The sequence below is a fragment of the Bombyx mori genome, chromosome 14 (assembly GCF_030269925.1).
Source record: "Bombyx mori chromosome 14, ASM3026992v2".
NCBI classification, from domain to species: domain Eukaryota; kingdom Metazoa; phylum Arthropoda; class Insecta; order Lepidoptera; family Bombycidae; genus Bombyx; species Bombyx mori.
The window spans coordinates 10,893,287-10,919,513 of record NC_085120.1 but is presented as its reverse complement, the minus strand read 5'-3'; the positions used below and the strand labels follow the sequence as shown (position 1 = coordinate 10,919,513).

At 38.1% G+C, this 26,227-nt stretch overlaps 2 protein-coding genes across 10 annotated transcripts in view; both read left to right on the top strand.

The window, feature by feature from the left end:
• The first annotated feature begins 180 nt into the window (after positions 1-180).
• Positions 181-12,053, top strand: LOC101736651 (GPI mannosyltransferase 3). 2 transcript variants are annotated; one of them, XM_038015523.2, is made up of 10 exons: positions 181-325; positions 667-938; positions 1,275-1,500; positions 4,060-4,207; positions 4,721-4,849; positions 5,860-6,012; positions 6,644-6,745; positions 7,274-7,453; positions 7,840-8,071; positions 8,704-12,053. In XM_038015523.2, exons 2-10 carry the CDS (start codon positions 675-677, stop codon positions 8,788-8,790), a joined length of 1,521 nt encoding a protein of 506 aa, XP_037871451.1. In that variant the 5' UTR covers positions 181-325; positions 667-674; the 3' UTR covers positions 8,791-12,053. The 2 variants fall into 2 exon arrangements, with proteins under 2 accessions (XP_037871451.1, XP_004923797.2); XM_004923740.5 differs by having other exon boundaries at positions 318-543.
• A 7,677-nt stretch (positions 12,054-19,730) lies between these two features.
• The window catches only part of LOC101741619 (hemicentin-1), a 97,878-nt gene continuing 91,381 nt past the window's right edge, over positions 19,731-26,227 (top strand). For 3 of the 8 annotated variants that reach the window (XR_009974880.1, XM_062672148.1, XM_038015516.2), the window contains exons 1-7: positions 19,733-20,072; positions 21,281-21,510; positions 22,156-22,278; positions 22,905-22,994; positions 23,738-23,878; positions 24,950-25,115; positions 25,921-26,102. Coding sequence is in view for 5 of the 8 variants with exons in the window: in XM_062672148.1 (XP_062528132.1) it covers positions 19,805-20,072; positions 21,281-21,510; positions 22,156-22,278; positions 22,905-22,994; positions 23,738-23,878; positions 24,950-25,115; positions 25,921-26,102 (1,200 nt within the window). In the remaining 3 variants the exon portion in view is untranslated. Of the gene's footprint in view, positions 20,073-21,280; positions 21,511-22,155; positions 22,279-22,904; positions 22,995-23,737; positions 23,879-24,949; positions 25,116-25,920; positions 26,103-26,227 lie in introns of all 8 variants that reach the window. The other 5 variants (XM_062672147.1, XM_062672146.1, XM_062672145.1 and 2 more) reach the window with 3 other exon arrangements.

Below are 26,227 nucleotides of genomic sequence, written 5' to 3'. Positions count from 1 at the left end.
TCGCGTTTCCGAACTGATTGAGAAAATTGTTATTACATTTTGACAGCTACAATTCTGCGATCGTGATCGTTTACACACTGCCTCATTAGTTTAGTCGAAGCTTTTGGTCGATCCTCATAGCATCTTGGCATTTAATTTTCGTGTACCTAGATAATTCAAAAAGAAAATTCATATGTTATTTTAAAAACTTTTTGAATGAAAAAAGATTTTGAAATTAAATGCTCAGAAAACAAAAAAATCTCAGTTTAGTCGATTTAAAAAAACATAGGATAGTATGCAATGAAAACTTGTACAACACTACTTAGCGGCGGCAGGTTTTGCTGAGGTTAGTACAAATATTTACGAAAAATAGTTTTCTGTAATAGAATTAGCATAATTAGTAAATGAAATATACTGGATAAAATTATGTAGTTTTTTAAAATAAACTGGTTCAGTAGTTCACTACTTTTCATTCAATATCCACAATAACAGAGGGACGCGTTCATTGACATCCCAAGTTTTCGTTGGTCTGAAAAAGTCGGCAACAGAGCTCTTTTCTTTAACGTACATAGTTTTTCGATTTGTGTTTAAGTGTATCGAATAAACATTCCTAAAATTCAAAAGTAAAACGAGCTGAATATGATCATCTATAAATAGCTATATCACATGTAACCTCTTTCGTTTTAGGCGGGAGAATGGTGTTGGCAAAGGGTTTGAGGCCCGTTCAGGTGGTCTCTTTTATATTATTCGTGAGAATACTTTCTGTATTCTTAGTGAGAACTTGGTATGTTCCTGACGAGTACTGGCAGACCTTGGAAGTGGCCCATAAACAAGTGTTCCACTATGGAGAACTCACCTGGGAATGGCAGAGGGGTATCAGGAGCTACTTATTCCCGAGCGTAGTTGCTGTCTTGTATAGTATATTGAAGGTTACTGGCTTGGATCACCCTGAAGCTGTGGTAAGTAATGCAATTTATACTATAAATCGAAAATTACGAAATTAACATACCTACCAAAAAAAATAGGTTTTTTATTCATTTATTGACATTTGGTAAATAGTTCTTACAGTACTGTTCTTATTGCTGTTGTACTTTCGCTCATGAACTTAAGTAATGCCATCTCTCAAGGTGAGTGATTGCATTTATGTTGTGATGGCTATGAGCTCTGGTAGAATCATAACACTGGGTGAGATATGACCTACAGAGCAATAAAAAAAATATAATAATGTACAAATAATTCTTAATTAATTATGCATATCTACATATTTTTTTTATCTCATTTTTAAAACCTTTCAGATTCTTCTACCTAGGATCCTACAAGCAATACTCAGTACTGCAGCAGACTACAGTTTCTATAAATGGACAGGAGGTCGGAAGTGGGCTCTGTTCCTCATTCTCACATCTTGGTTCTGGTTCTATACTTCAGGCAGAACACTGCTCCAGACTACAGAGACAGCTCTTGTGGCAATCGCCTTATCTGTTTTTCCATTCAAGAGTGGAAAACTTGGATATTATGATAAAGGTGTGTTGTATATTATCGTCATGAATTGTAATTTTTTTCTTTCAGTCTATTAATTTGTGGTTGCCCAATATTAAGGCCAAAATACACTGACAGACACATAAACTGCATCTGAAGTAAATGTTTTATGTAGTATGCAAACTTTTCACAAAAATTTAAATTAAAAACTATATACAGTAATCCCCCTTATAACGTGGTAGATTAGTTCTGCATTATAGGAAACACTTTGTAGGAGTATTCTCGCATAATGCTTTTGTATGACCACATATAACACATTATGTACAAATATAATATATATACATATATTATTATAATACAATATTGCCAATGTTTTTACAATAAAAAAACTAGAACATTAGAACATAGAACTGCACAAATCATAAATTTCAATGTATGTACTGAAATAAAACGTGAAATTCCCGCATTATATGTGGGAATACCAGTTTTATACGAGGGACCGGAATCGCGTAATATGAAAAAGCGTTATAAAAGTACAGTGTTATAAAAGCAACTAATAGACTAGAAATGACCTTTAAATTTTATTGAAGAAAAATAAAAAATGGGAAAAATATTGATTTTAGAAAAATCATTAAAACTATTAACACAAAAAATATAAAGTACGGGTTTTTTATTATTTTATTAAGGTACTAGCTACTAAAAAAAAAAGATGTCTGACGACGGTGTTAATAATGTAATAATGTCGTCTCTCCGACAATAATTATCTGTGACTAGCTGACCCGGCAGACTTCGTAGTGCCTCAATCGATAAATAAAAGACCTAAACTTTTGTAATAAAATAAACATAAAACAAACAAAAGGAATCCATCCGACGGGGGACACATCAAAGGAAAAACGAAATTGTTATTTTTATTTAATTCCGAGACTTTCATATTTATCTACCTTTTAAATCTTGTCTGAACTTCCACAAATAATTGAAGACCAAAATTAGCCAAATCGGTTCAGTCATTCTTGAGTTTTAGTGAGACTAACGAACAGCAATTCATTTTTATATATAACTAGTCAGGTCATAAGTATTGTCACACAGTAAAAACTTTTCTTTTAGAATGCTGGCCACAAATTTTTTTATTGAATTCGAATTTCGAATTGTTCATGAAAATAAAAATGTATACTTTTAGAATTTTACTCATTTTTAAATATGGAGTGGACGCTTAAAGAAGACCGTGTTGCAGTTATTGCGTTGCATCGTTGCGCTTACGCGCCAATTCAAATTATTAACATACTGAAAAATTTGAATATAACCAAAAGATTCGTTTATCGTACCATCAAACGATACAATGAAGACTCTAATGTAGATGACAGGTCAAGAAGTGGTCGCCCTCGGTCTGTTAGGACTCCAGCAGTGATAAAAGCTGTGAAGGCACGAATTCAAAGAAATCCCAAACGTAAGCAGAAACTGTTGGCCCTTCAGATGGGGTTAAGCAGAACCACGGTGAAAAGGGTGTTAAATGAAGACTTAGGGCTTCGGGCATATCGAAGAAAAACAGGACATTGTTTGAATGCTCGTCTAATGGACCTGAGGCTGAAGAGATGCCGCGCTTTGTTGAAGCGGTACGCGGGAAAAAAATATCGGGAATTTTTTTTTTCGGATGAAAAATTTTTTACCGTAGAAGAGATCTACAACAAACAAAATGATAAGGACGCACACAGTAGTGACGAAGCGAGCAACCGTATTCCGCGTGTCCAACGAGGTCATTTTCCATCCTCGCTCATGGTGTGGTTGGGAGTTTCTTATTGGGGCTTAACAGAGGTACATTTTTGTGAGAAAGGTGTAAAAACGAATGCAGTTGTGTATCAAAATACAGTCCTGACCAACCCTGTGGAACCTGTTTCTCATACCATGTTCAATAACAGGCACTGGGTATTCCAACAAGATTCGGCGCCAGCTCATAGAGCGAAGAGCACACAAGACTGGCTGGCGGCGCGTGAAATCGACTTCATCCGGCACGAAGACTGGCCCTCCTCCAGTCCAGATTTGAATCCGTTAGATTACAAGATATGGCAACACTTGGAGGAAAAGGCGTGCTCAAAGCCTCATCTGAATTTGGAGTCACTCAAGACATCCTTGATTAAGGCAGCCGCCGATATTGACATGGACCTCGTTCGTGCTGCGATAGACGACTGGCCGCGCAGATTGAAGGCCTGTATTCAAAATCATGGAGGTCATTTTGAATAAACTTTAGTGTCATAAGAATCTATGTTTTGTTAAGTTCATTTTGGTATATGAATGGTTACATAATGAATAAACTTGTTTCAATTATTTTACATTAAACATGTGACAGAATTTATGACCTGACTAGGTATATAGATTTTATCCCTGTGTACCCTTGTTTTTATTCTAATCAGTTCTGCATAGATCTTATTAGAGTTAAGGATTGGATATGGTAACTGGAATAAATATTTGAGGGTAAGTGGTCGGACTGGAGTATCAAGAAATACATGGATTTGTTATACACAGCACTCCCATTAAGCAAGTGACAAATTAATAGAGGAACGGTAAAGAAACTGTACCAAAATATCATGAAAGGATAATTAATGTTCACAGAGAACACATCATGGATATGGCTAGCAGTCATAGCTGTGTTTCTTCGGCCAACTTCTGCACCTCTATGGGCAGTGCTCACTATCTACAACTTACTGACAACGAACCAGTCCAAGTTGCAGTTACTGTTGAGATCATATTTACCTATTGGGTGAGTAAAAAAGATTCAAGTCTTTAAATTACTCAAAATCTTTTAGTTTTGGTGCTTAGATGGTGATAGGTTCAGCTGGGCTGTAAGACTGGTTATTGTGGTCCATGTCCAGCAGTTGACGTCTGTGGGCTGATGAAAATAGATGGCTAATTAAGCTCATGACCCACCATGGTATTGTTACTGGAGCTACATCATAACATGAATGCCCCGGTTTGGACTTGAGGTTGTAGTTTCAATAGTATTGTATAACAGCTATCCGAATTAAATAAATTTAAAATACTTATGACATTTTGGATACTTATTATGCTTACCTATTCCTAATAATTCATAAACATGTGCTATGTACAACTATTTTCTTAGATAGATTGGTATCTGCATCTTGGATTTGAATACTCATATAATTCTATTGCTCGATACAAGTACAGCATGTGTTTAAATTTATGCTACAAAGACTTCAGTCTTGTTTTCATTTGAAATGAAACAAAATGTATGTGAATTTTTTTATTGTTTTAGATTGATCGCTGGTAGTGCTTTAGTGGGTTTAGATACATACTTCTACGGAAGAGTTGTGATCACTCCATGGGAATTCTTCAAGTTTAATGTGCTTTATGATATTGCATCTTTCTATGGAAAACATCCATGGTGAGTATCACAATTGGGTTATTTGTCAGATGATTTTGGTTGGGTTTGATTAAGCTGACTTTTAGTGCCTTCCTTTTTTAAATCTATAAAACTGCTTGAATTATTATGAAACCAGACATGAAATCTGCTTCACATATATAAAGGGCTAATACCTTATCCGCCAAGACGGGGCAACGGAAAGCCGGTGTCACCCGAAACATATCTTGTCAGATCCCTCGGATTCACCCTCGGTGCTTTTAGACCTCTAGCACTGGTCACGGCAAACTAACCCATAGACACAGGCCACTCAGTTTCTCGCCGGATCTTCTCAGTCGGCCGTGTTTCCGATCTAGTGGTAAATTCTACGAAGCACTGCACTTGCTAGGGCTAGTGTTAGCAAATTCTCTCAGATTGAGCCAGTGAGCTCACCTACCCGTCTGGGCTTAACTGGAATAGCCTCTTAGGCTACCAGCGAATAGGTGTCGGCATAAGGTAAATATACACCTACAACTTTCATACATATTTTTAAGTACATTGAGTGTAATAGAACAAAACAAAATGTCAAACCATCTCAATGACATTCATTTAGTTGCAAATTGTTAATATTATAATGTGGAGTATCTTCCAGTAATTTTCTATTAAAACAATAAATTTATATACCAGACTAACTGAGTCTCGCGATGTTGCCCGTGGTTATTATCGTACCGCGGGTGACGCCGCGGGGCGAAGCTAGTCTAAAAAAAGCAGCCTAAGTTACTCCTTATATCATCCTGATACCAGCACTGATACTAGCACCTATCAGTGAAAGTCCCGTCAAAATCGGTCCAGCCGTTCCAGAGATTAGGCGGAACAAACAGACAGACAGGCAAAAATTGTAATAAATGTTATTTTGGTGTATGTACCGTATATATATTCATATGCATGTAGTAAAAAGCGGTTATTTCAATGTTACAAACAGACACTCCAATTTTATTTATATGTATAGATTGGTAAAGTGAATATAAAATCTCAGTTTGCTGTCCGTGTTCTAGGCATTGGTACTTGAGCCAGGGTCTGCCGGCCGTGCTGGGCGTCAACACAGTGCCGGTGCTGTGGGCAGCGGTCAACATAGTTCGTCGACCCCGGGAGAACAAGACGGGGGCGCTGCTGTTGTTTGCTGCAGCTCTACACATAGCACTATATAGGTATAATATAGGGATGTTACAGAAGTTGTTTTTAATTTTGGTTTAATTTAGTCTAATCCTGTGTAACAAGTGTGCCATGCATTAAATATTGTAGGGCACATTACGTGTCTGCTTGGCTATACACAACTTCCCTGACAATTTCCGCCTTGAAGTTATTATACTCTCCACTTTGCAACATAGGTCAGATGCAGATGCCCTTGAGATTTCTACTTCAAGTTCTAAGGCAATTGTGATAAAATTCAAACACATTGTCTTCAATGTTTTGTCTATTTAGTTGTCCGTTATCATGTATCCATTAACGATTATTTTTATAATTAGTAAAATTTTCAATTCATGTGTTAGAATTGAAAATATTTAAAAAGCGGAACAAATTTTATGAATATGGCAATACATAGCTATGTACAAAATTTTTTATGGTTTGTAATAACAAGTGACACATAGGGGGGTGTACGAAAATAAGTAATAATTTTTTTTTATTTTCATAATATGCAATTCACAAAATATTCACAATACTTCAAAGATATTCCACTCAATCTGATAATATAGCTGTAGGCAACGCATATTTTGTTATAGTTAAAAAATATAGGTAAAGTAAATTGTTTGTTTTAAAAATGAAATCTTTTAATTTCAGCTTCATCTCGCACAAGGAGTTCAGATTCGTATTACCGTTACTGCCCATCCTGCTGTACCTCGCGCAGGACGCCATCGTACCGTGGAGCAGGAAAGCTAAAAGGTAACTAATATGTTTATAGATTTTGTCCAGCGCACGCAGACATTGACTTTGTTCATGATTATAGGGCAATTCAGTAGATTGCTAATTATCTCACCATCGCTGACCAACTTACATAAGTGCATTTAGAGACCATTTACGACATAATGGTATGGTTTTGGTTGGCATTAAAAAAAGGATTACTTTCCAAATATCTCCATTAACTACAAGGAAAAGTAGTTTTATCTATTCAATAAGTTTGAAAATACAAGGATGCCATTTTTTTTTATTGATTAGTGGGTGGACAAGCTCACGACCCACCTGATGCTAAATGGTTACCGGAGCCCATAGAAATCTACAACGTAAATGCGCCACCCACCTTGAGATATAAGTTCTAAGGTCTCAATTACAGTAACAACGGCTGCCCCGCCCTTCAAGCCGAAACGCATTCACTGTTTCACGGCAGAAACAGACAGGGTGATGTTACCCACCTGTGCCGATTCACAAGAGGTCCTACCCATATGATCAGGCAACATTCCTATCGTATTGCAGATGGCAGCTGTACGTGGTGGCGGCGTGCATGGTGGTGGGCAACGCGCTGCCGGCCGCGTACTTCGGCGCCGTGCACCAGAGGGGCGCGCTGGACGTGATGCCGCTGCTGCGGGACGCCGCCTCCACCAACCGCTCCTCCATCGCCTTCCTCATGCCCTGCCACTCGACGCCGCTCTATAGGTCTTCACGCTGATCATTACAATTGTGTATTGTCGGAGAGACAACATTATTAACACCGTCGTCAGACATCTTTTTTTTTTACCTATTGAACGGTCGAAGGTCACTTGAACAGTCAATTCGTTCTTTTGCCGACTATTTTTATATCGACGCTTGAAAGGCAAACGTGGCTAACGCCCGTAAACATTTTTGTTGAGTGCTTGAGTTGCTATCTAGTTTATGTGTACTATCCATGGTCTCCGACATATTTAATATTGCAGTTGTAACCTAGTACGGCTCTTATATCGCCTTCCTCGTGTCCTGCAAGAAGTTTCTAATAAAGTAATAATTACAATAGGTAAATCGCATAGCAGAATCATTGAAACTTTTTTCTTCTCTTTTTTTTTCAGCCATATCCACAAAAACATCACAACCCGTTATCTCCACTGTGAGCCTCCGTTCAACAAGCCTGGCGAAACTTACGAATCGGAAGCCTTCTTCAACAACCCTCTCCGGTGGTGGAGGAATGAGTACTCCAGTAGACAGACACCAACTCTGGTCGTACTCTTCGATACCCTTAAAGGGAGAGTAGAAAATATTCTGAGTGGATATCGGTTGTTGCATGAGATTCCTCATACACAGGTACGTTAGTTTAGTCTAGTTATACAAATCTTTACTGCACCAACAATGCATAATAATATTATGAATTAATATATAAGATTATTATAGTTCAGCAATGTTTTTTATATACCATTCTCTAGATTAGGACATTCAAAGAGGTAAATAAAATAACGGTCACATTGCAGTTAAGTTTTACTTCCGTTTTTTGTTATCATCACAAAAAGCCTAGTTAAAAGAAACTGCCTAGTTAAAAAAAACTTGTTTGTGCAACAAATATTAATAATAACATGTAATTAAGAAATGAAGTATTGCATAAATATATCTAATTCAATAGCCAGAATGCATTTGAAAAATTGCTGTTCTCGTCCACACATTTCGTTCGTATATCTCAGTATCACTATATAGTATAAAACAAAGTCGCTTTCTCTGTCCCTATATCTGTTTGTCCCTATGTATGCTTAAATCTTTAAAACTGCGCAACGGATTTTGATGCGGTTTTTTTAATAGATAGAGTGATTGAAGAGAAAGGTTTACATGTATAATAACATTCATTAAGTAGTGGAGAAATCAATAATAAATTCAGTTTCCGAAGCGAAGTGAGGGCGGGTCGCTAGTAGTTAATATGATTAAAAATTAAATTGTTATTATTACAGTTCCCAGAAGGAGAGGTCGGTGAGAATGTCTTGGTGTATCAGAAAATAGAAAGTCAACCTAAACCGCCGGCTGACGAAGTTGTTTAACTAAAACCTCACCAGACTCATATCACAGTTATACAATCGACACAGTTAAGAAACGCCCTTAATGTCAGACGACATGGCCACCTATGAAGGTATTTACGGTATCAGTATTAAAATTAAGCAATCATTTATTTACCTAATTACACTAATGGCACACATGAAATTACATTAAAATTAGTAAAATTGACATGTTGTTGGTTTATCACTATGATTTGACATCTACGCTATGTTGCAACACATAACTAAAAATATACAAGAAACTACTCTGAGGGATAATTTAATTGAAATGAAATGACCATAAATAATGATTTTCGTATAACTTTCTCGCGATGTTCAAAGTCGTCCCGCCCTCAGTTTTTGAGTGAGCAAACAAAGTGCGATCTTCTTGAGATCCCCGGCGCTAGCTACTGTACATTCGTTTTCTAAATTGTATGGATTGTATAACTGCTTATACCTAACAACTTTGTACACAGACGATGAACTTGTTTACTAGAAAGGTAAATTTGAATCAGAATGTTTCTTCCGTTAAAACAATATGTCATCTGGTGAAGATTCTATTTCTTACCAATCCGATAGTTTAAAATAACGAAATAGTTAGATTTTAAATTGATTAAACATGAGATGGGCGGTATTACGAATTATATAGATGGTTGTTCATCTGTCTACAAAAGTAATAAAAAATATATACATTTGAACACATAGATACAATTTTTTGTTAATTAAAATTTTACTTTGTGAAAAATATTGCCATACTCTGTTGTGAATCAATATTTACCTTAAACCTGTTAAAAACAATTCTCATGTTAGCATGGGAGCTATGTATTAATTATGATAGTATTTTTGTGTTTAATTTTGATAGAAACAAATAATGTGAAGAATACAGTGAATTATGTAAGACAGGGTTGCTGTAACACAAAATGAAAATGAATCGCTCGAATTCAGATTTGATAGAAACGCAATGATGGGAGTTATTTTCCTAGGAAATGTGTTCGATTTAGTAATTATATATACAATTTAATGTAATTTTTAATATGTAAGCGTGGAAATTAAAACAAAAAAAAATGTAATTAACTTCTTGAGCGCCACTTCTATCCTCATACGAGATGCTCCAAGTTCGGAAAGCTTGTTGGCAGTGTATCATTAACCTTCGACATGCGCCAGTAATGACATGATGAATGAATTTGATTAGATTTGAAAAAAAAAAAGCTTTTTGATTTGATTTGATTTGATTTGCTCAGGTATGCCCCGCTACCTCTCACATACCAAAGGTTAATATTGTCTGAACTGAATTCCTTTGAAATTATCATTTTTTTTAAAAAAGACTCACAGTGATGCTCAATAAGTTACTCTTTTTTTTAAATTTATGAGTTTGTTTAATTTTAAATTGTCAATTTAATGTCGAAATGCAATAATGTTTGTTCTTCCAATATTATGTACATGATAATTAAAATTGATATGATCTTTTAGATAATTACTTTTAATTATTATCGATTTACATTATTCAGATTTATACGTAATTTATTGAACATTAGATTTATGGATTGACTTGAAGCTTAAAGCGAGCTAATTTGAACATAGAAATGGACATGGTAAATATTAAATTTAATATAATTTCACAAATGTATCACAAAAGTTAGTTACTCTGATTTGATAATAAAATATACAGGATCCGTGACCCGCACTGCAGTGATGCCAAATTGAGTCGCACTACATAATATCAAAACCTATTGAATTCTCATTTAGTAATCCATGCATTTAATAATTAACCTAATATATTTTTATCCATGACTGATAATTGCATATCGCAATACAAAATAATATGTTAATATTATTATAATATATATGTAGCTTGCCAAAGTTGTTTCTTTGACTAATGTTAGTTCTCAGTGGCGTGCATCCATGTCGTGTATCAATGTATCGATTTAATAAATTTAAAATGAAGTCGTGTCTATAAAGATTATTTCTGCGAAACAAAAACTTCATTCGGATGAGAACAGGAAAATATATATATTTTATATTTTTGTTTCTTTCTCAACCGAAGAATCTCAAATCAATGTAAAGAAGAGTCGTATGCTCCCATAGACACGCCACTGATTATGTTATAGACAATGCCGTTTGAAAGTTGGTAACATTGTAAAAAATAAATACCTCGACCACCGAATTCAAGCATCATAATAGTAATTAGATTGCGCATTAACTAACCATAATTATTTTATTTCATTTATATGGTAGGGTAAGCCGGACTTTTATTGGTACCTCCCAGTGATTGAAATGTGGCGTGAATGCAAATGTTGTAAATATCTGTTGATAAAACGTTAAATATCAAAGCGAATGATTACAATTTGTTTTTATAAATTCTGAGATGTTGATATAAGCGGAGTTTATTACTGGCCAAATTACAATAGCTATATTTCAGTGCCAACTATTATACTAGATTGTACTAGAACGTTTGTGCCAATTATTGTATAGTTTACCCTACCCACATTTTAGGATAAGGATAATCAATTTGGTTTCGTCGAAATTTTATATTTCTAACTTTAATTAAATAAAGGGTTTGTTTTAAATTTAGTAATATTCTCTTGACAACTATGAATACTTGAAATTCAAGATATCATTTTTAATACTACCATTTGAAAGAAAAAAAAAATTGGAATATGCATATCACTTATGCTTGACGTCCATTTTACTACTTAGTATTTCGATATCTATAAAAAAGCCTTATAGTAAAATGTATTGTTAAAATATAATAACAATAATGATTTAAAAAAAGTTTTATATTTATTGGGTTAAAATATGTCAGAGGCTCTTGCCTAGCAGTCCCAACTCATAATGAGTATTGTGTAGTATGCAGTAAACATTGTTTTATTTTTAATTACTCCTTTCCGGAGATTAATTTGATATAAGTTTTTTGTTTCTTCAAAACTAAAATTTAGATTAATTTACTAGATTTATATAAGGAGATGCTCAAAATGTAAGACAGTAGATTCTTCTTTACACAAAGCAGATCTCGTGCTATTTAAACATGATGGATGACCTTTTATATTCTAAATAAAATGAAAAAACATTGAAATTGATCGATCGTAGAGAATCTAATTTTACTCTAGCTTTGTGTAGAGGCGTTATTACTCTACAGTATTTTAGATGTCAATAGAAAAAACCTTTCTCCTCCTTTAATTTTTTAAATGTTTTTTTTTTTATGTCATTAGCGTTTTCATACTAACAATATTTTTTTCTTAATAAATGTTTTATTTAAGATGTTGTAACAATTTTTATTTTATTACTGTTTTCGATTTTAAATGCGTTGCGTGATTCATGAAGTGTCCGGTACAGTAGAAGAAAATACAGCGGAATGAAATGTTACATTTTGTATTAGTTGCATCGACTCCTCAGTCTCCCTATCGCAGCGGTCGGGGAACTTTTTTAATTATTACCCCAAAATATTTTTGTGTAAGTTGATATTACCTCATGGCGAAGAACAAAAAAAAAACGAAATCGCTTCTTTTTAGCATCTTTCATATTATAGACGCCATGATAATTTTGAAAAAATATATAATTTTTTGGTTTCGTTTCATTTCGTTTCATCGAGTTTGAAATCACAACGATTCTAAAGAAGTTTCACTTCAATATATACTCTTACTCACAAAAGTTTCATTTTTACCCCCCAAAATTTCATTTTACCCCATTTGGGGTAATTTACCCCGGTTCCCCAACCGCTGCCCTATCGTGTCATGGCGCGCAACGCGATCGTTAAGACGACTAGTACATAAAGATCGATACAAAAAATCGATGTTTTGATCGATACGTGTAGTAGGTAAGAATTAGACAATATTTTGTTGTTCTCTGGTTTGTGAACGTCAAACAAAATGTACGGCCTGGCCACGGGGATCGGCGGTGCGAACAGCGAAGCGGTGGGCGAGGCGACCATTCGCGCAGCACCGTTTGCAGGCCACGGGTACTCACGTTCGCCGCCGCGACTAGTAAGGAAGTCCGACAGCGAAATGTCTATATCGAAATTATCTCGATATTGCTTACAAATTAATAGTTTTTTGGTTCAGGACCTATTATTTGGAAAAGATTGTGAAGTACATGATTTGAATAAGAATCGGAGTATACCTATAGATGGAGAATTCCACAAGAAGTACGAGAAATACTTTGGGTGGCTAGACTTCCAAATAGCTGGTCTAGCTAGTATTTCAGCTATTTTATTTTTTTATTGCTTAGATGGGTGGACGAGCTCACAGCCCACCTTGTGTTAAGTGGTTACTGGAGCCCATAGACATCCACAACGTAAATGCGCCACCCACCTTGAGATATAAGTTCTAAGGTCTCAAGTATAGTTATAATGGCTGCCTCACCCTTCAAACCGAAACGCATTACTACTTCACGGCAGAAATAGGCAGGGTGGTAGTACCCACCCGTGTAGACTCACAAGAGGTCCTACCACCAGTAATTACGCAAATTATTATTTTGAAGATTTCATTTTTATCACACGATGTTATTCCTTCACCGTGGAAATCAATCGTGAACGTTGAGTGTTGTTGAGTACGTATTTCATTACAAAAATTGGTACCCGCCTGATATTCGAACACCGGTGCATCGCTCAACACGATTGCACCGGACGTCCGTTAGGCCACGACGACTTTAAAAATATAAAATAAAAAATAAATAAAAAATATAAAAATTTCGGCGTTAATTTTTCGCGGCGAAAACAACTAAACTCATTTAATCACTGCACTATTCGCCGCGACTACCGCTCGACTCCGTGGCTCGCGCCGTCCGTATTCATGCATTTGTTTTGCTCGCCCGCCGCATCGCGCGATTCGCTCGGTACATTTCGCCGGTCGCTTCGCCGGTCGCCGGTGCGCGTGGCTTGTTAGGTACATTTCTATGCGCTTGTTTTAGTCGCTAGACGCTTCGCCGTTCGCACCGCGCGAATATTCGCATCGGCGAATGTCCCGTGGCCAGGCTGGTATAGAGATCAAGTGTGGATTTTGAATAAAGATTTTATTTTATATTGTTTGTTTTATTTTTGCATGATTAATTTCGTATCAGATTTTACCCGATAACATCGCATCTTTAGAATTATAAAGATCCAACTCAAAAAATGTACTTTTTTGGAAAATATCGAATAAAGTTTTCAAACTGAAAAGGCGTAGAAGTGGGGGACGGCGTGAAAGAGACCGAGAGATGAGTTTGTCCCTTTTTAACTTACTTTGGGTTATTTCATTAATAAGTCACTGAAAAGGGTCGTAGATTTATTTTTGAATATTTTTTAATTTTTTTTATTTCTATTTATTTTATTTATTGGTGGACGAGCTCACATTCCACCTAGTGTTAATTGGTTACTGGAGCCCATATACATCCACAACGTAAATGCGCCACCCACCTTGAGATATACGTTCTAAGGTCTCAAGTAAGTTACAACGGCTGCCCCACCCTTCAAACCGAAACGCATTACTGCTTCACGGCAGAAATAGGCAATAAAGTCGAAATCCAAAAATTTCGATATGGGTCTTTATCATTCTAAAGCTGCGAAATGTCAATAGCAGGCACAGCCAAACCGCACTTACAAATGGAATATAATAATACGTATCGAACGAAGACGAAATAAAATAAAGGTATTGATATTGAGCGATTTAACTGACCTACTTACTGTTCAAATTTCGCGGACAGATACACTTCCTTTAAGAACAAAACGTGCTCACTATTAACTTTACTATGATTTTTCTTTTATTTATTGCTTAGATATGTAGAAGAGCTCACAGCCCACCTGGTGTTAAGTGGTTACTGGAGCCCATAGACATGTACGACGTAAATGCGCCACCGACCTTGAGATATAAGTTCTAAGGTCTCAATATAGTTACAACGGCTGCCCCGCCCTTCAAACCGAAACGCATTACTGCTTTACGGCAGAAATAGGCGGGGTGGTGGTACCTACCCGTGTGGACTCACATGAGGTCCTACCACCAGTCGCGTTTCCGATCCGTTAGTAAATTCTGCGAAGCACTGCTCTTGCTAGGGCCAGTGTTAGCAGTACACCCGGTTTGAGCCCCGTGAGCTCACCTACACCTCAAGGAGAAGCTGATATAGCCTCTCAAGGCTATCAGCATGGGCAGGAAAAAAAAAAGAAAAAAGAGTTTGCACGGGCAGGTATCACATTTCTGCCACGAATCAGTATGTGTTTCGACTTGAAGTGTGTGACTGCCGTATTACTGTTTAAGTAAATCAGATTTAAACTTCATTTTAATGAGAGCGGCGACAATTACGTCTATGAGCCGCTGACCACTAAATTTCTAAATGTCAGACCAACCCAAATTGTATTTGATATTGTAACTGTTCTATGTTGTAGCTGTAACTGTAATTTTCTTCTTCTTCGTCGCTTTCTTCATTACTGAAGGTCGTGTCCCTGAAACTCGACCGTTGCCTGTCTCGTGAGCTGTTTCCATCTCGTCCGGTCCTCAGCTGCTCGAATGGCGGTTGCGACTGGCAACCCAGTTAGAGCGGTTACTTGATCACACCAACGGCTAGGTAATCGGCCGCGGGGTCTCTTTCCTTCTACTTTGCCCGTCACAATCACTTTGTCCAAGTTATCTGACTGTCGGCGGGCAATATGACCGAAGTAGCTGAGGATCCTCTGGTAACAGATTGTTGAGAGCCTGACTCGGATGCGAAGCTGATCCAGGATAGATTTATTTGTCCTCTTGGCCGTCCACGGAATTCGGAGCATTCGTCTCCAGCACCACATTTCAAATGCGTTTATTTTCTTGCGCTCGGATGCCTTAATTGTCCAGGACTCTGCCCCGTAGAGAAAGATGGAGAAAACTAAGGTTCGGACGAGTCTCATTTTCGTGACGTTGGAGACTTTGCGATTTTGCCATATTCGTTTGAGCTTGGTCATCGCTGTTTTGGCCATCTGCGTCCTCCTCCTTATCTCTCCCTCACTGCCTCCGCGGTCGGTCAGTAAGGACCCGAGGTATATGAACTCGCTGACAAATTCTAGATCTGATAGCTCTCCAGTTCTAGAGAGTTGACTGGTTCTGTCCACTATCATGACCTTTGTTTTGGACTTATTAACGGAGAGCCCCACTAAACTACTCTCATACTCCACTCTACGGAATAGGTCAGCAAGTTCCTTCTCAGATGACGCGAAAAGCGTGGTATCGTCCGCATATCTTAGATTGCTAATTTTTATGCCACCGACTGAGATGCCCCCCTCCCACTCCTCTAAGGCTTTCCTCATTACATATTCTCCATACACATTGAAAAGAATAGGAGAAAGTATGCACCCCTGTCGCACACCTTTTTCTGGCTTAAAAGGTCCCGAGATGACGTCATTCACTCTAACCATAGACACACCATCCCGGTAAAGGCTAGCGATCAATGATACTAGATGTTGAGGTACGCCCATTTCCCGCAGAATTCTCCACAAACAGTCCCACCGAACACAATCAAAAGCTTTTGTGTAATCTATGAAACACAAGAGTATTGGCATGTTAAACTCCCGACTTTTTTCAATTATTTGCCTTACATTTACAATTTGTTCTCGTGTTCCTCGACCCTTCACAAAACCCGCCTGTTCACTAGGGATCTGCCACTGAATATAGGATTGTAGTCTTCCGTTAATTACATAAAGCATTACTTTACTAGCGTGTGATATTAATGCCACTGTTCGGTAATTACTACATGTTCGCGTTGATCCTTTCTTGTGTAGTGGAATAAGCAGAGATTCTTTCCAGTCTTTGACCCATTTGCCTGTCCTCCATACTTGGTTACACAGATCAAGCAGCAGCTTAATTCCTCGATCTCCTAAATGTTTTAATTCCTCAGCGAGAATATCGTCTCTACCAGCTGCCTTATTCGTTTTAAGTTTATGCAGGGCACCTCTGATTTCGGATTCTATAATCTCCGGTTCCCGGTAGTTTATTTCTAGCACTCGGGATTCTCCATCCTGTCCTGCAGGAACGGCATACAATTTTTCGCAATACGATCGCCACCTCTCCGTTACCTCATCTATCTCACTCAATAGCTTGCCCTCCTCAGTCTCTATAGCCCATGTTTTTGCCTTAAACTCTCTCGTGATGTTTTTGATTTTCAAAAATATGTCTCGGGTTTGAAACTTCTGCGCATGATCTTCAATATCCTGACAGATTGAGTTAAGGTAATCATTATAGTCCCTACGGCAGAGCAGTTGAACTCTTGCCGAGGCTTCGCGGTAATCTGTAATAGCAGATTCGACATTGCCTATGAGTAGTTCCTTTCGCTCTCTGATAGCCTTCCACGTCTCCTCTGTTATCCACTCTTTCCTCGGAGCATCTGCCGATTTCTTCTGGGAATCATTACGCGACGATAGGATTAGGGCCTTTAATCTGTTCCAGTTTTCGTCAATGTCATTATGGTCCATAATAGTGTTGGCCGATTTGATGTCGAAACGTTCCCTGAAAATTGCCAGTTCACCGCGGTCGAGCCTCCTCTGCGTCGAAAGAGATGTTCGTTTACACCTCTTTAGTTTGAGACTAATGTCTGCTACCAGAAGTTTGTGGTCACTTCCACAGTCAGCGCCAGGATAGGTCTTGGCACTGCTAATGCACGATCTCCATCTCTTATCGATAGCAATATAATCGATTTGATTGCGCGCTCGATCGCCTGGCATTATCCACGTATAAAGTCGCCTCGGGTGGTTTTTGAAACATGTGTTCATTATTGTTAGGGAGTTTTCAGCACAGAAATGCAGCCATCTTTCACCTCTGTTGTTCCTGATGCCAAGCCCGTATGTGCCGACTATATCTTTAAGGTGATGTTCTCTGGACGTATCACCAACCTTAGCATTAAGATCACCCATTACCAAAGTGATGTCTCTTCTAGCCAGATTTCTTAAAGTGTCGTCCAGTTGGTTATAAAACTCATCAATGTCGGCATCGGATGACGTTGAGGTGGGCGCATACACTACAACCACATTAAGACGACACGGTTTTGTATTGATCCTCACTGTCAGTATGCGATCACTTACTGGGTTATATCCTAGCACCGATTTGTTGATATCGGCCACTACAGACAACGCTACACCATGCTTACTTTCATTTTCTGGGCCTGAGAAGTACACAGTATGGCCTTTTGGGGTAGTATAAAAGCCCGATCCTCTCATATGTGTTTCCGTAATTCCCAATATTTTCAAGTTGTAGTGTGCTTGCTCTTTGTCTAAGATCTCTCGTTTTCCGGGTTGGAGCATGCCTCGGACATTCCAGGTTCCAATTTTCATCTTCTTGCGAAGTTGTGCTCGTTGATCCGCTGTTCTGTCACCAGTAACATTCTGTCCGCACTGTGCCTGGTGAGCCGCAGCAGGGTGGCCAGTAACATATTTCACACCGTGTGACCTGGACTCGACACGGCGCCGGGTGGTAGCCGGATCGCATACAATCTCATTCTGTACTTGGTCCACTTTCATAGGATTACTTGGGAAAACTAGCGCAGTGGTTTCCCCTTGCCTTCTGCGCCGCAGTGATGTTGGTTGTGGTAGTCAGTACGCCCTGCTGCCAACGACTGACCTCCGGTGTAAAGTATCTATAAATGACCGGAGTCCCCCTCTCCTCCCGTCTGCTTGTAACTGTAATTTTACTTTATCGCAAAAAAAACTATGTCACATTTTATTCTAGATAAAGTTGTACTTCCTAATTCTAATCTACTTCAACGTAATAATATGAGGACTAAGTAAATGAGAAATGTTTGATACCTATTTAGGAATTATTCACACTTGTAGGATTTTTGAAGCCATAAAGATTAAAATAAATGGAAGAACGAATACTTTTTTGAAATTTATTAAACTGCCGTCTAACAATGTATATTATAGACTTAAATAAATTTCAAAATTATCATTGTGAAATGAAAATATTGTAATATTTACATTTTTTGCCTACCTTTTCGCTGGTAGCTTGAGAGCCTATTGCAGCTACGCGCGGACGGTATTTACATTAACCTAAAGACCACAAACAGTCTTTCGTGTAGAGTTACATTATGGAATAATGAAGGTTTTGAAATATTAAACAATGACAATTCTCCTCCTTTAAACTAGGGACAAGATCCTAATTGCTTTTGCTCAAAGATTGCAACCCCCGGGTCGCCCGTGCTTGCTCCGTCCCCACCTCAGTGGCGAGCATCAGCCCCAAACACCCCCCTTAGTCCACGAATGAATGGAAAAACTTCATTCTTTTAACCGACTATCTTTGGCTATAGGGAAGTTGGAATATCAAACTAGAGCTCACGTTATATTCCGGTGAACTTTAAAAACTATTCCATTGAAATGCAAGCGCCGATAATATAACAGTCATATAGTGGCGGGACTTTACCACAACTTATCAGTGTAATGTCGATATGAAGGACCGAAGACATTTATCTCCGTCTCTCTCATTCACCACGACATTTTTTTTTTTATTGCTTAGTTCGGTGGACGAGCTCACAGCCCACCTGGCGTTAAGTGGTTACAGGAGCCCATAGACATCTACAACGTAAATGCGCCACCCACCATGAGATATAAGTTCTAAGGTCTCAGTATAGCTACAACGGCTTCCCCACCCTTCGAATCGAAACGCATTACTGCTTCACGGCGGAAATAGGCGGGGTGGTGGTACCTACCCGTGCGGACTCCCAAGAGGTCCTACCACCAGTCTTTCACAAGACGCACTTATGTAGAACTTCGGCTGTAATTCCACGAAGTCTATCCACGCGGTCCTGAACCACGACTTGGCAAGCCGATGTTAAGTTTTATATAGGTATATGAAACTTAGAGTATAAATATATTTTTTAATTAATATGTATATTTTTTGTAAATATTTATTATTGCATCTGCATCTGTCCTTATCTTCAGATAAACATTGAAATAAACGAGATTTCTGTATTTCTGTAAGCCCACATTGATTACGGTGTCACAGGTCAATTCTATTACGATAAGTACATTTTCCGTTACATTTACTTTATTCACAAAACTGTTTTGCAAGGAGAATCACATTAGTTTTAAGTGCAAACAATGATAAGCAAGCTGCTATTATTTCTTTGTTTCGGTGTATTAAAATCATTTAGTGTATCGCATACGGAATCCACGAGCAAACGAAATGATACAGTGTCAAATGAAGTACAAAGTGAACGGAGCAGTTTGGCTTTTGTGTTCGACACTACCGGATCTATGCACAACGATTTGACACAGTTAAGGGAGGGGGCGGAAATGATCCTGAACACCGCTTTGGACGAAAGCAACATCATTGATAACTTCGTATTTGTGCCATTCCACGACCCTGGTTAGTATACAATGAAGGTATATATTTTTAACGATTATTCGCGCCAAAATATCAAAATTTTGACATAACTTTTAATTACAATTTGGTAAAAAGGAATAAATTTTTGGTAGACTATGTTTTTGAAGTGAAACTTCTTTAGAATCGTTGTGATTTCAAACTCGATGAAACGAAAAAATAAGTCCATAGAGACACAAACACATAAATGTATAGGATTCAGCCGGCGAGAGAATGAGATAGAACACATTAGACGTTCTCGGTCTCCTCTTTGTGCGACTCTTCGTAGCATCCCCACTATCGTCTACTAAACATTTTCCATATGTATGCTTCTGTGTAGTGGGATAGTCAGTACATCTATATCTTATTTATAAGTTTCACTTCTACCGTGTGTGACTTGCACACACAACACACACTTTTTTTTAAAAATACGTAATATAATTTATAATTTTATGTGCGTAATATTACTGTAATAATAATAGTAATAATAATGCATGTTTACAAACAGATATTTCCGCGTTGATTCCGGAAACTGGTTGATTAGTATGCTTATTACTATTACTTATAGGGATAGGATAGTTAGATTTAGTGGTGGACAAATTGAGAGCTAGCACGCTTAGTTGCCGATATCCTGCATAGTTCTGTCACGAGACAGCCATGACTTCCGGAGGAATATCGACAGCCGATATCACACAATGAAATTTAGACTGACCTCATAAAACATAGTGGGGCATTTAATATCAATAGGCCTCGTAATTCTGGGTGAATGTTACTTCCTCTACTTACGTACCTAGTGTAAAAAACTGACCTGAAATGAGTAAGCCGGTAGAAACCTGATCCTAAGCATGTCAAATGTATAAAAGAGACGTATTATTAAGAACATACTTAAAGGTCTGCCTTTTTTATTTATTTTTTATTGCTTAGATGTGTGGATGAGGTCGCAGCGCTCCTGGTGTTAAGTGGTTACTGGAGCCCATAGACATCTACAACGCAAATGCGCCACCCATCTTGAGATATAAGTTCTAAGGTCTTAATGTAGTTACAATGGCTGCCCTACCCTTCTAACTGAAACGCATTACTGCTTCACGGCAGGCAGGGTGGTGGTACCTACCCGTGCGGACTCACAAGAGATCCTACCAGTAAACAGCCTAATCAAACAGTTAAAATATATCTACTGATACTTTCTTAAGGAATCATTTGACAACCGTTTACAGGAGTGGGGCCTCCGACGGTTACAAAGAGCAAAGACGTTTTTAAGACAGCTCTGAACGTGGTCAATGTGTACGGCGGCGGGGACTGCCCCGAAAACTCATTGGGTGGTATTATGATGGCACTCACGGTTAGCCATCCGAGGTCCTTTCTTTATGTGATGACTGATGCCACAGCCGCCGACCATAGACTCGTCGGGAAAGTACTCGATTTAGTTCAGCGGAAACAAAGTCAGGTGCGGTATATTTCTTTTGGCATTCGGTAATCTTATAGGCGCAATCAAAACAACTTTTACGGTTTAATCTCGAATTTTTTACTGTCATTATACTATCTTAAACGACCTTTAAAAAAATTTTATAGTTTTGCGGGCGTATAAAAAAGGTGTGTTTTTAGAAAATCATCTAATGTGTGCTTTATGCGAGTTTTTTAACGTTCTCGATAGCGTGAAAGTTAACTCAAATTTGTATGGACTTAGAACGTTTGTATACGTTTGCCGCTAGGGGCGCTGTTCCAACTACATACATGTTTGTGTAAACTTTTACGCTATCGAGAACGTTAAAATACTCGCACTAAACACACTGTTGTATTAATACCTTCGATCAACAATAGTAACTAGATAAAGGGACACGTACAAAATTAAATCAAAATCTGTCCGCGTAAATATACACATACATAGCTACATTCGTTTACTAACAAATGGAGAAAAAAGTTTTGAAACAGTTTTAAGTCCAAACTAATTACAACTATGGCACCTTGTAATAAAGTCACAAATCTCCAAAACATTATCTAATACTTACGATCATGTCCGGACGAAGATGTCCAACCTGATAGACTATCCCAGTTTAGTTTAATGTTTAATTTTCTCTAACTTAACAACCAGGTAGTTTTTGTGTTGACCGGCCATTGCGATGACCTTCACAAACCCACGTACCAGGTGTACCAGCAGATAGCAGCTGCCAGCTCCGGACAAGTCTTCAATCTGAACAAAACAAGCGTTCACGAGGTTATTATTTTTGTATTATGAACTCTACGCGTAATCCTTAGGAGATCCTTACGCGGAAGTGGCATTGGATTGGTCACATTTTGAGAAAGCCCGATACCCACCTATCAAAAAGAGCACTGACCTCCAAAGTGTCTGGCAAGAGGAAGAGAGGCCGCCCCAGAGCAACTTGGCGTCGCTCGGTAGAGCAGGAGCTAGGGATCTTGGGCATGACGTGGGAGGAACTAGAACAGACTGCCCAAGACTGATGTAATTGGAAAAATTTGATTAGAGCCCTACACCCCAGCAGTGGGTAATAGGAAAGAATGATGATGATGATGACGCGTAATAAAATTATGAAATTTAAAACAGATTTAATAGCGTTACTTACCCAGGATTTCTGAAGTATTTTGTTATGGGAAATTACATGCTCTTAGTAGCTTGTCCTCTATCCATTTAGCTATTCTATTTAACGGAACCTTATACCGTAATTTTCACTAACTACAACATAATATCCAATCAAAATTTGTGCGCGTATCAATGACCAATGCCAATACAATAATTTTTAATACTGGCCTAAGATCTTAACCTTATTGCTTTACTTATATTTAAACTGTTTGTAAAACTTTACTAAATATGTCTTTTTCTAGGTACTAAATTTCGTGAAGAGTTCATTGAAAGGCAATACCGTAAATCTAGTTTCTGCGGTCAAAACGGCGGGACATAACTACACTAAAGTGGTAAGCATTAACTTCAATAAATTAAGTTTTTTTGTTATCCACATTTTTAGTTGTTAAGTAAATAAAAAGTTCAATATATCAATAGCAGAGGAAAACTTTACAAAAAAATTCTTTAAACACGGATCTGTGGGTAGTTCCTTTTTTCTTAGGGTCTCGAACTTTAGATAATATTTCTTTTAGATCACTTAAATAAAGGAATCCTATTCTAAAAATGCAACGTGAGATCCGACCCTTTCATTAAAACACTCCGGACGTTTTTCGAAGTTCTTTAAGTTAGCGAATCAGGAAAAATACCGGCCCAAAGCCCGCTTTAACTAATTATCTCGGCAAACGATGTCCTGGTCTGCAAATAATACATTTTTTGTATTGCCATTGTAGGCAGACGAGCATATGTACCACCTGATGGTAAGTGGTTACCGTCGCTCATGGACGTCAGCAATGCCAGGGTCACAGTCAAGTCGCTGACTAAAAAAATCAATCAATACAAAAATTCTGTAATCAATTCGCAGCGCTTTCACCGAATCCAATTAATATGGTTAAATGATTTACAGATATACTCAAATAGACGAGAAAATTCATGAGAATCGGTACAGCCCTTTAGAGCACATTTAAAAATAACATATAAGTACAAATACAGTCTTCTAAGACTTAATTGTGCGGTGCGCGTGCTACCTGTTCCATACAGAAAGCATGCACGATCTAAGTTTTAAGAATTAGTATTATAATAACCTTTTTCTACTCAGATTCCAGTGGACAAATCAGTTGGAGAAGTAACGGTATCGGTGTCTGGTGTCAAGCCTCATATCAAGGTGGTCAATCCGAACGATGAAGAATTGACTGGACCACCCAAACTCGTGAAAATACTAGATCTGTCGGAGATCATGGTAAAGTCGCAATATTTTTTTTTGTTGCTTAGATGGGTAGAGGAGCTTACAGCCCACCCGGTGTTAAGTGGTTACTGGAGCCCATAGACATCTACAACGTAAATGCGCCACCCACCTTGAGATATCAGTTCTAAGGTCTCAGTATAGATACAACGGTTGCCCCACCCTTCAAACCGAAACGGAATACTGCTTCACGGCAGAAATAGGCGGAGTGGTGGTACCTACCCGTGCATATGTAGCATACCCTAATTTCTTAGGTTACTTTGTCTGGATACTAGCATTGTTTCTTTAAAACGACTTACATGTAAGTTGGTAATCATGAGTACCCACTGAAAAATCTAGATTAAGTTTTTCTGAAATGTCTCCGTATATTTTTTTCTACCTATGCTGATAGCCTTTAGAGGCTATTTCAGTGTTTCTCTAGAGCGTAGGTGAGCTGTTGAGGCTCAAACCGAAGGTGTTGCTAGCACTGGCCCTAGCAAGACCAGTGCTTCGCAGAATCTACCACCGGATCTGAAACGCGACCCACTGAGAAAATCCGGCGAGAAATGTTTGTATAGGTACACAAATAATCGTACGTATGTAGTGTTCTGGTACCAAGTTGTCTATGTAGACATTACAACGTGAATCTTAGCGCCCATGCCGAGATTTCAAAGTCGAAAATTCAAGTGTGTTGCATAAAGGTTTTCCCGCTCTTCAAACCGGATCACTTGTCTGCACCGCGGCAGATTTAGGTACGATTATGTTGCCCGTCTATGCAGGCTCACAATACGTCCTGCCATCACTAAATGCTGGTGGGCGTCTACAGTTTGCTGGTGTAATTCATAGAGCACGCTTCTGCTCATTCTCCAGTGTGTATACTTCGTCACTTTTTATGACAGCCACGGTAAGAAAGGGATGGTGCATTTCTGGGCCGCATAGAAAAAAGTACACATTTAATAGTAAACGATTAACATTCGATAATATTTGTTTACAAAGAAGATCGTCATTTTTCCATTAACGAACAAAAAATAGAAGAAAATACTTAATAATAACTGGTTTCGTATTCAATTTTAAATGGTGTTCCTTTAGGTGGTGAAAGTTTTAGATCCAGAACCAGGTACTTGGAGCATATCAGTGGGCAGCGAGAAGGACTACTCCGTTAAAGTAGTTGGCCTCTCCAATCTCACTTTCAACTACGGCTTCTCGTTGCAAAGACCGACTTCTATGGCTGAGACCGGTTACAGACCATTGAAAAGTAAGATTTTTATGTCAAAGCTAGACTATATATCTGGCGCAGCAAACATCTGGCCCAGATTCATCCGCGAAGCAGCTGCTCTCGATTTGTTAGGTCTCCGTTGGAGGCGCTCGGGCAGTTATTAGCGAATCCCATCCCTCCTGGTTGAGCCTTTGCTCGCCCACCTGTTTTGGTGAAACTGAAAAGGCCTCCGGGCCACCGGTAAACATTCCCATCACAAAAAAAAAACTGGACCTAAAATAAATATCTTTATGCGGTAATTCTGGTGATGTAATAATGGTAAATTACGAACAACAAATTTTCCTGCACGATTTAGATATATATTATATATTTTAAGTAGGTACCCTATGTTACTCGCCGGCTTTCTTATTTGAAGAGTTCCTACAACGATCTTCTGGTGATATAACAATGGTAAATCACGAACAACAAACTTTGGCGCGCTATTTACATTATATATTAAATATATCCTATCTTATTTGACGGGTTCCTACAGCGATTTTCAAAATATGTAAAGGGTTATTATGAAAATCTTTTTAAGAAAGAACTCGTTAAATAATAGTGCTTATAATGAAAAAAAAATATACCTATTTTACCAACGTTTTTTCGATACACTCAATGTTACGCAATCAATAGTCGACTATTACAAAGGGTCAACGTCCCGCGTCTGAGGATAATGGAGCTTTATCATGCTTTAGATTTCGGGCTATAATCACTGGAACGCAGGACGGTGGCACCTAAATCCATATACGGACAACAATACACACTCTTATTGGTTCTACTCGCTAAAATTAACTCCATGTTACAGGGACCTACAACCACATGATGCTATCGCTGTCAGAAACAGATGTTCCTATATATTTAGAGTACGCCGAGATCGTCGATTTGGAAGGAAGGACTTTGTTTGAAGTGCCATTGAAATCGGATACAGAGAATAACTTGTACTGGGCTGATGCATTTGTACCGCCAGACGACTTCTTTTATATCGCTGTAAGTTCTTCGCTGTAGATACAAGTAGGGAAAGAGCACGATGATCAGTGCGACGGGTTCTTTTTTTAAGGGATTTTATGACCTGGTAACTAAGACCTTTAAGTCATATCTTATTTTAATTTATA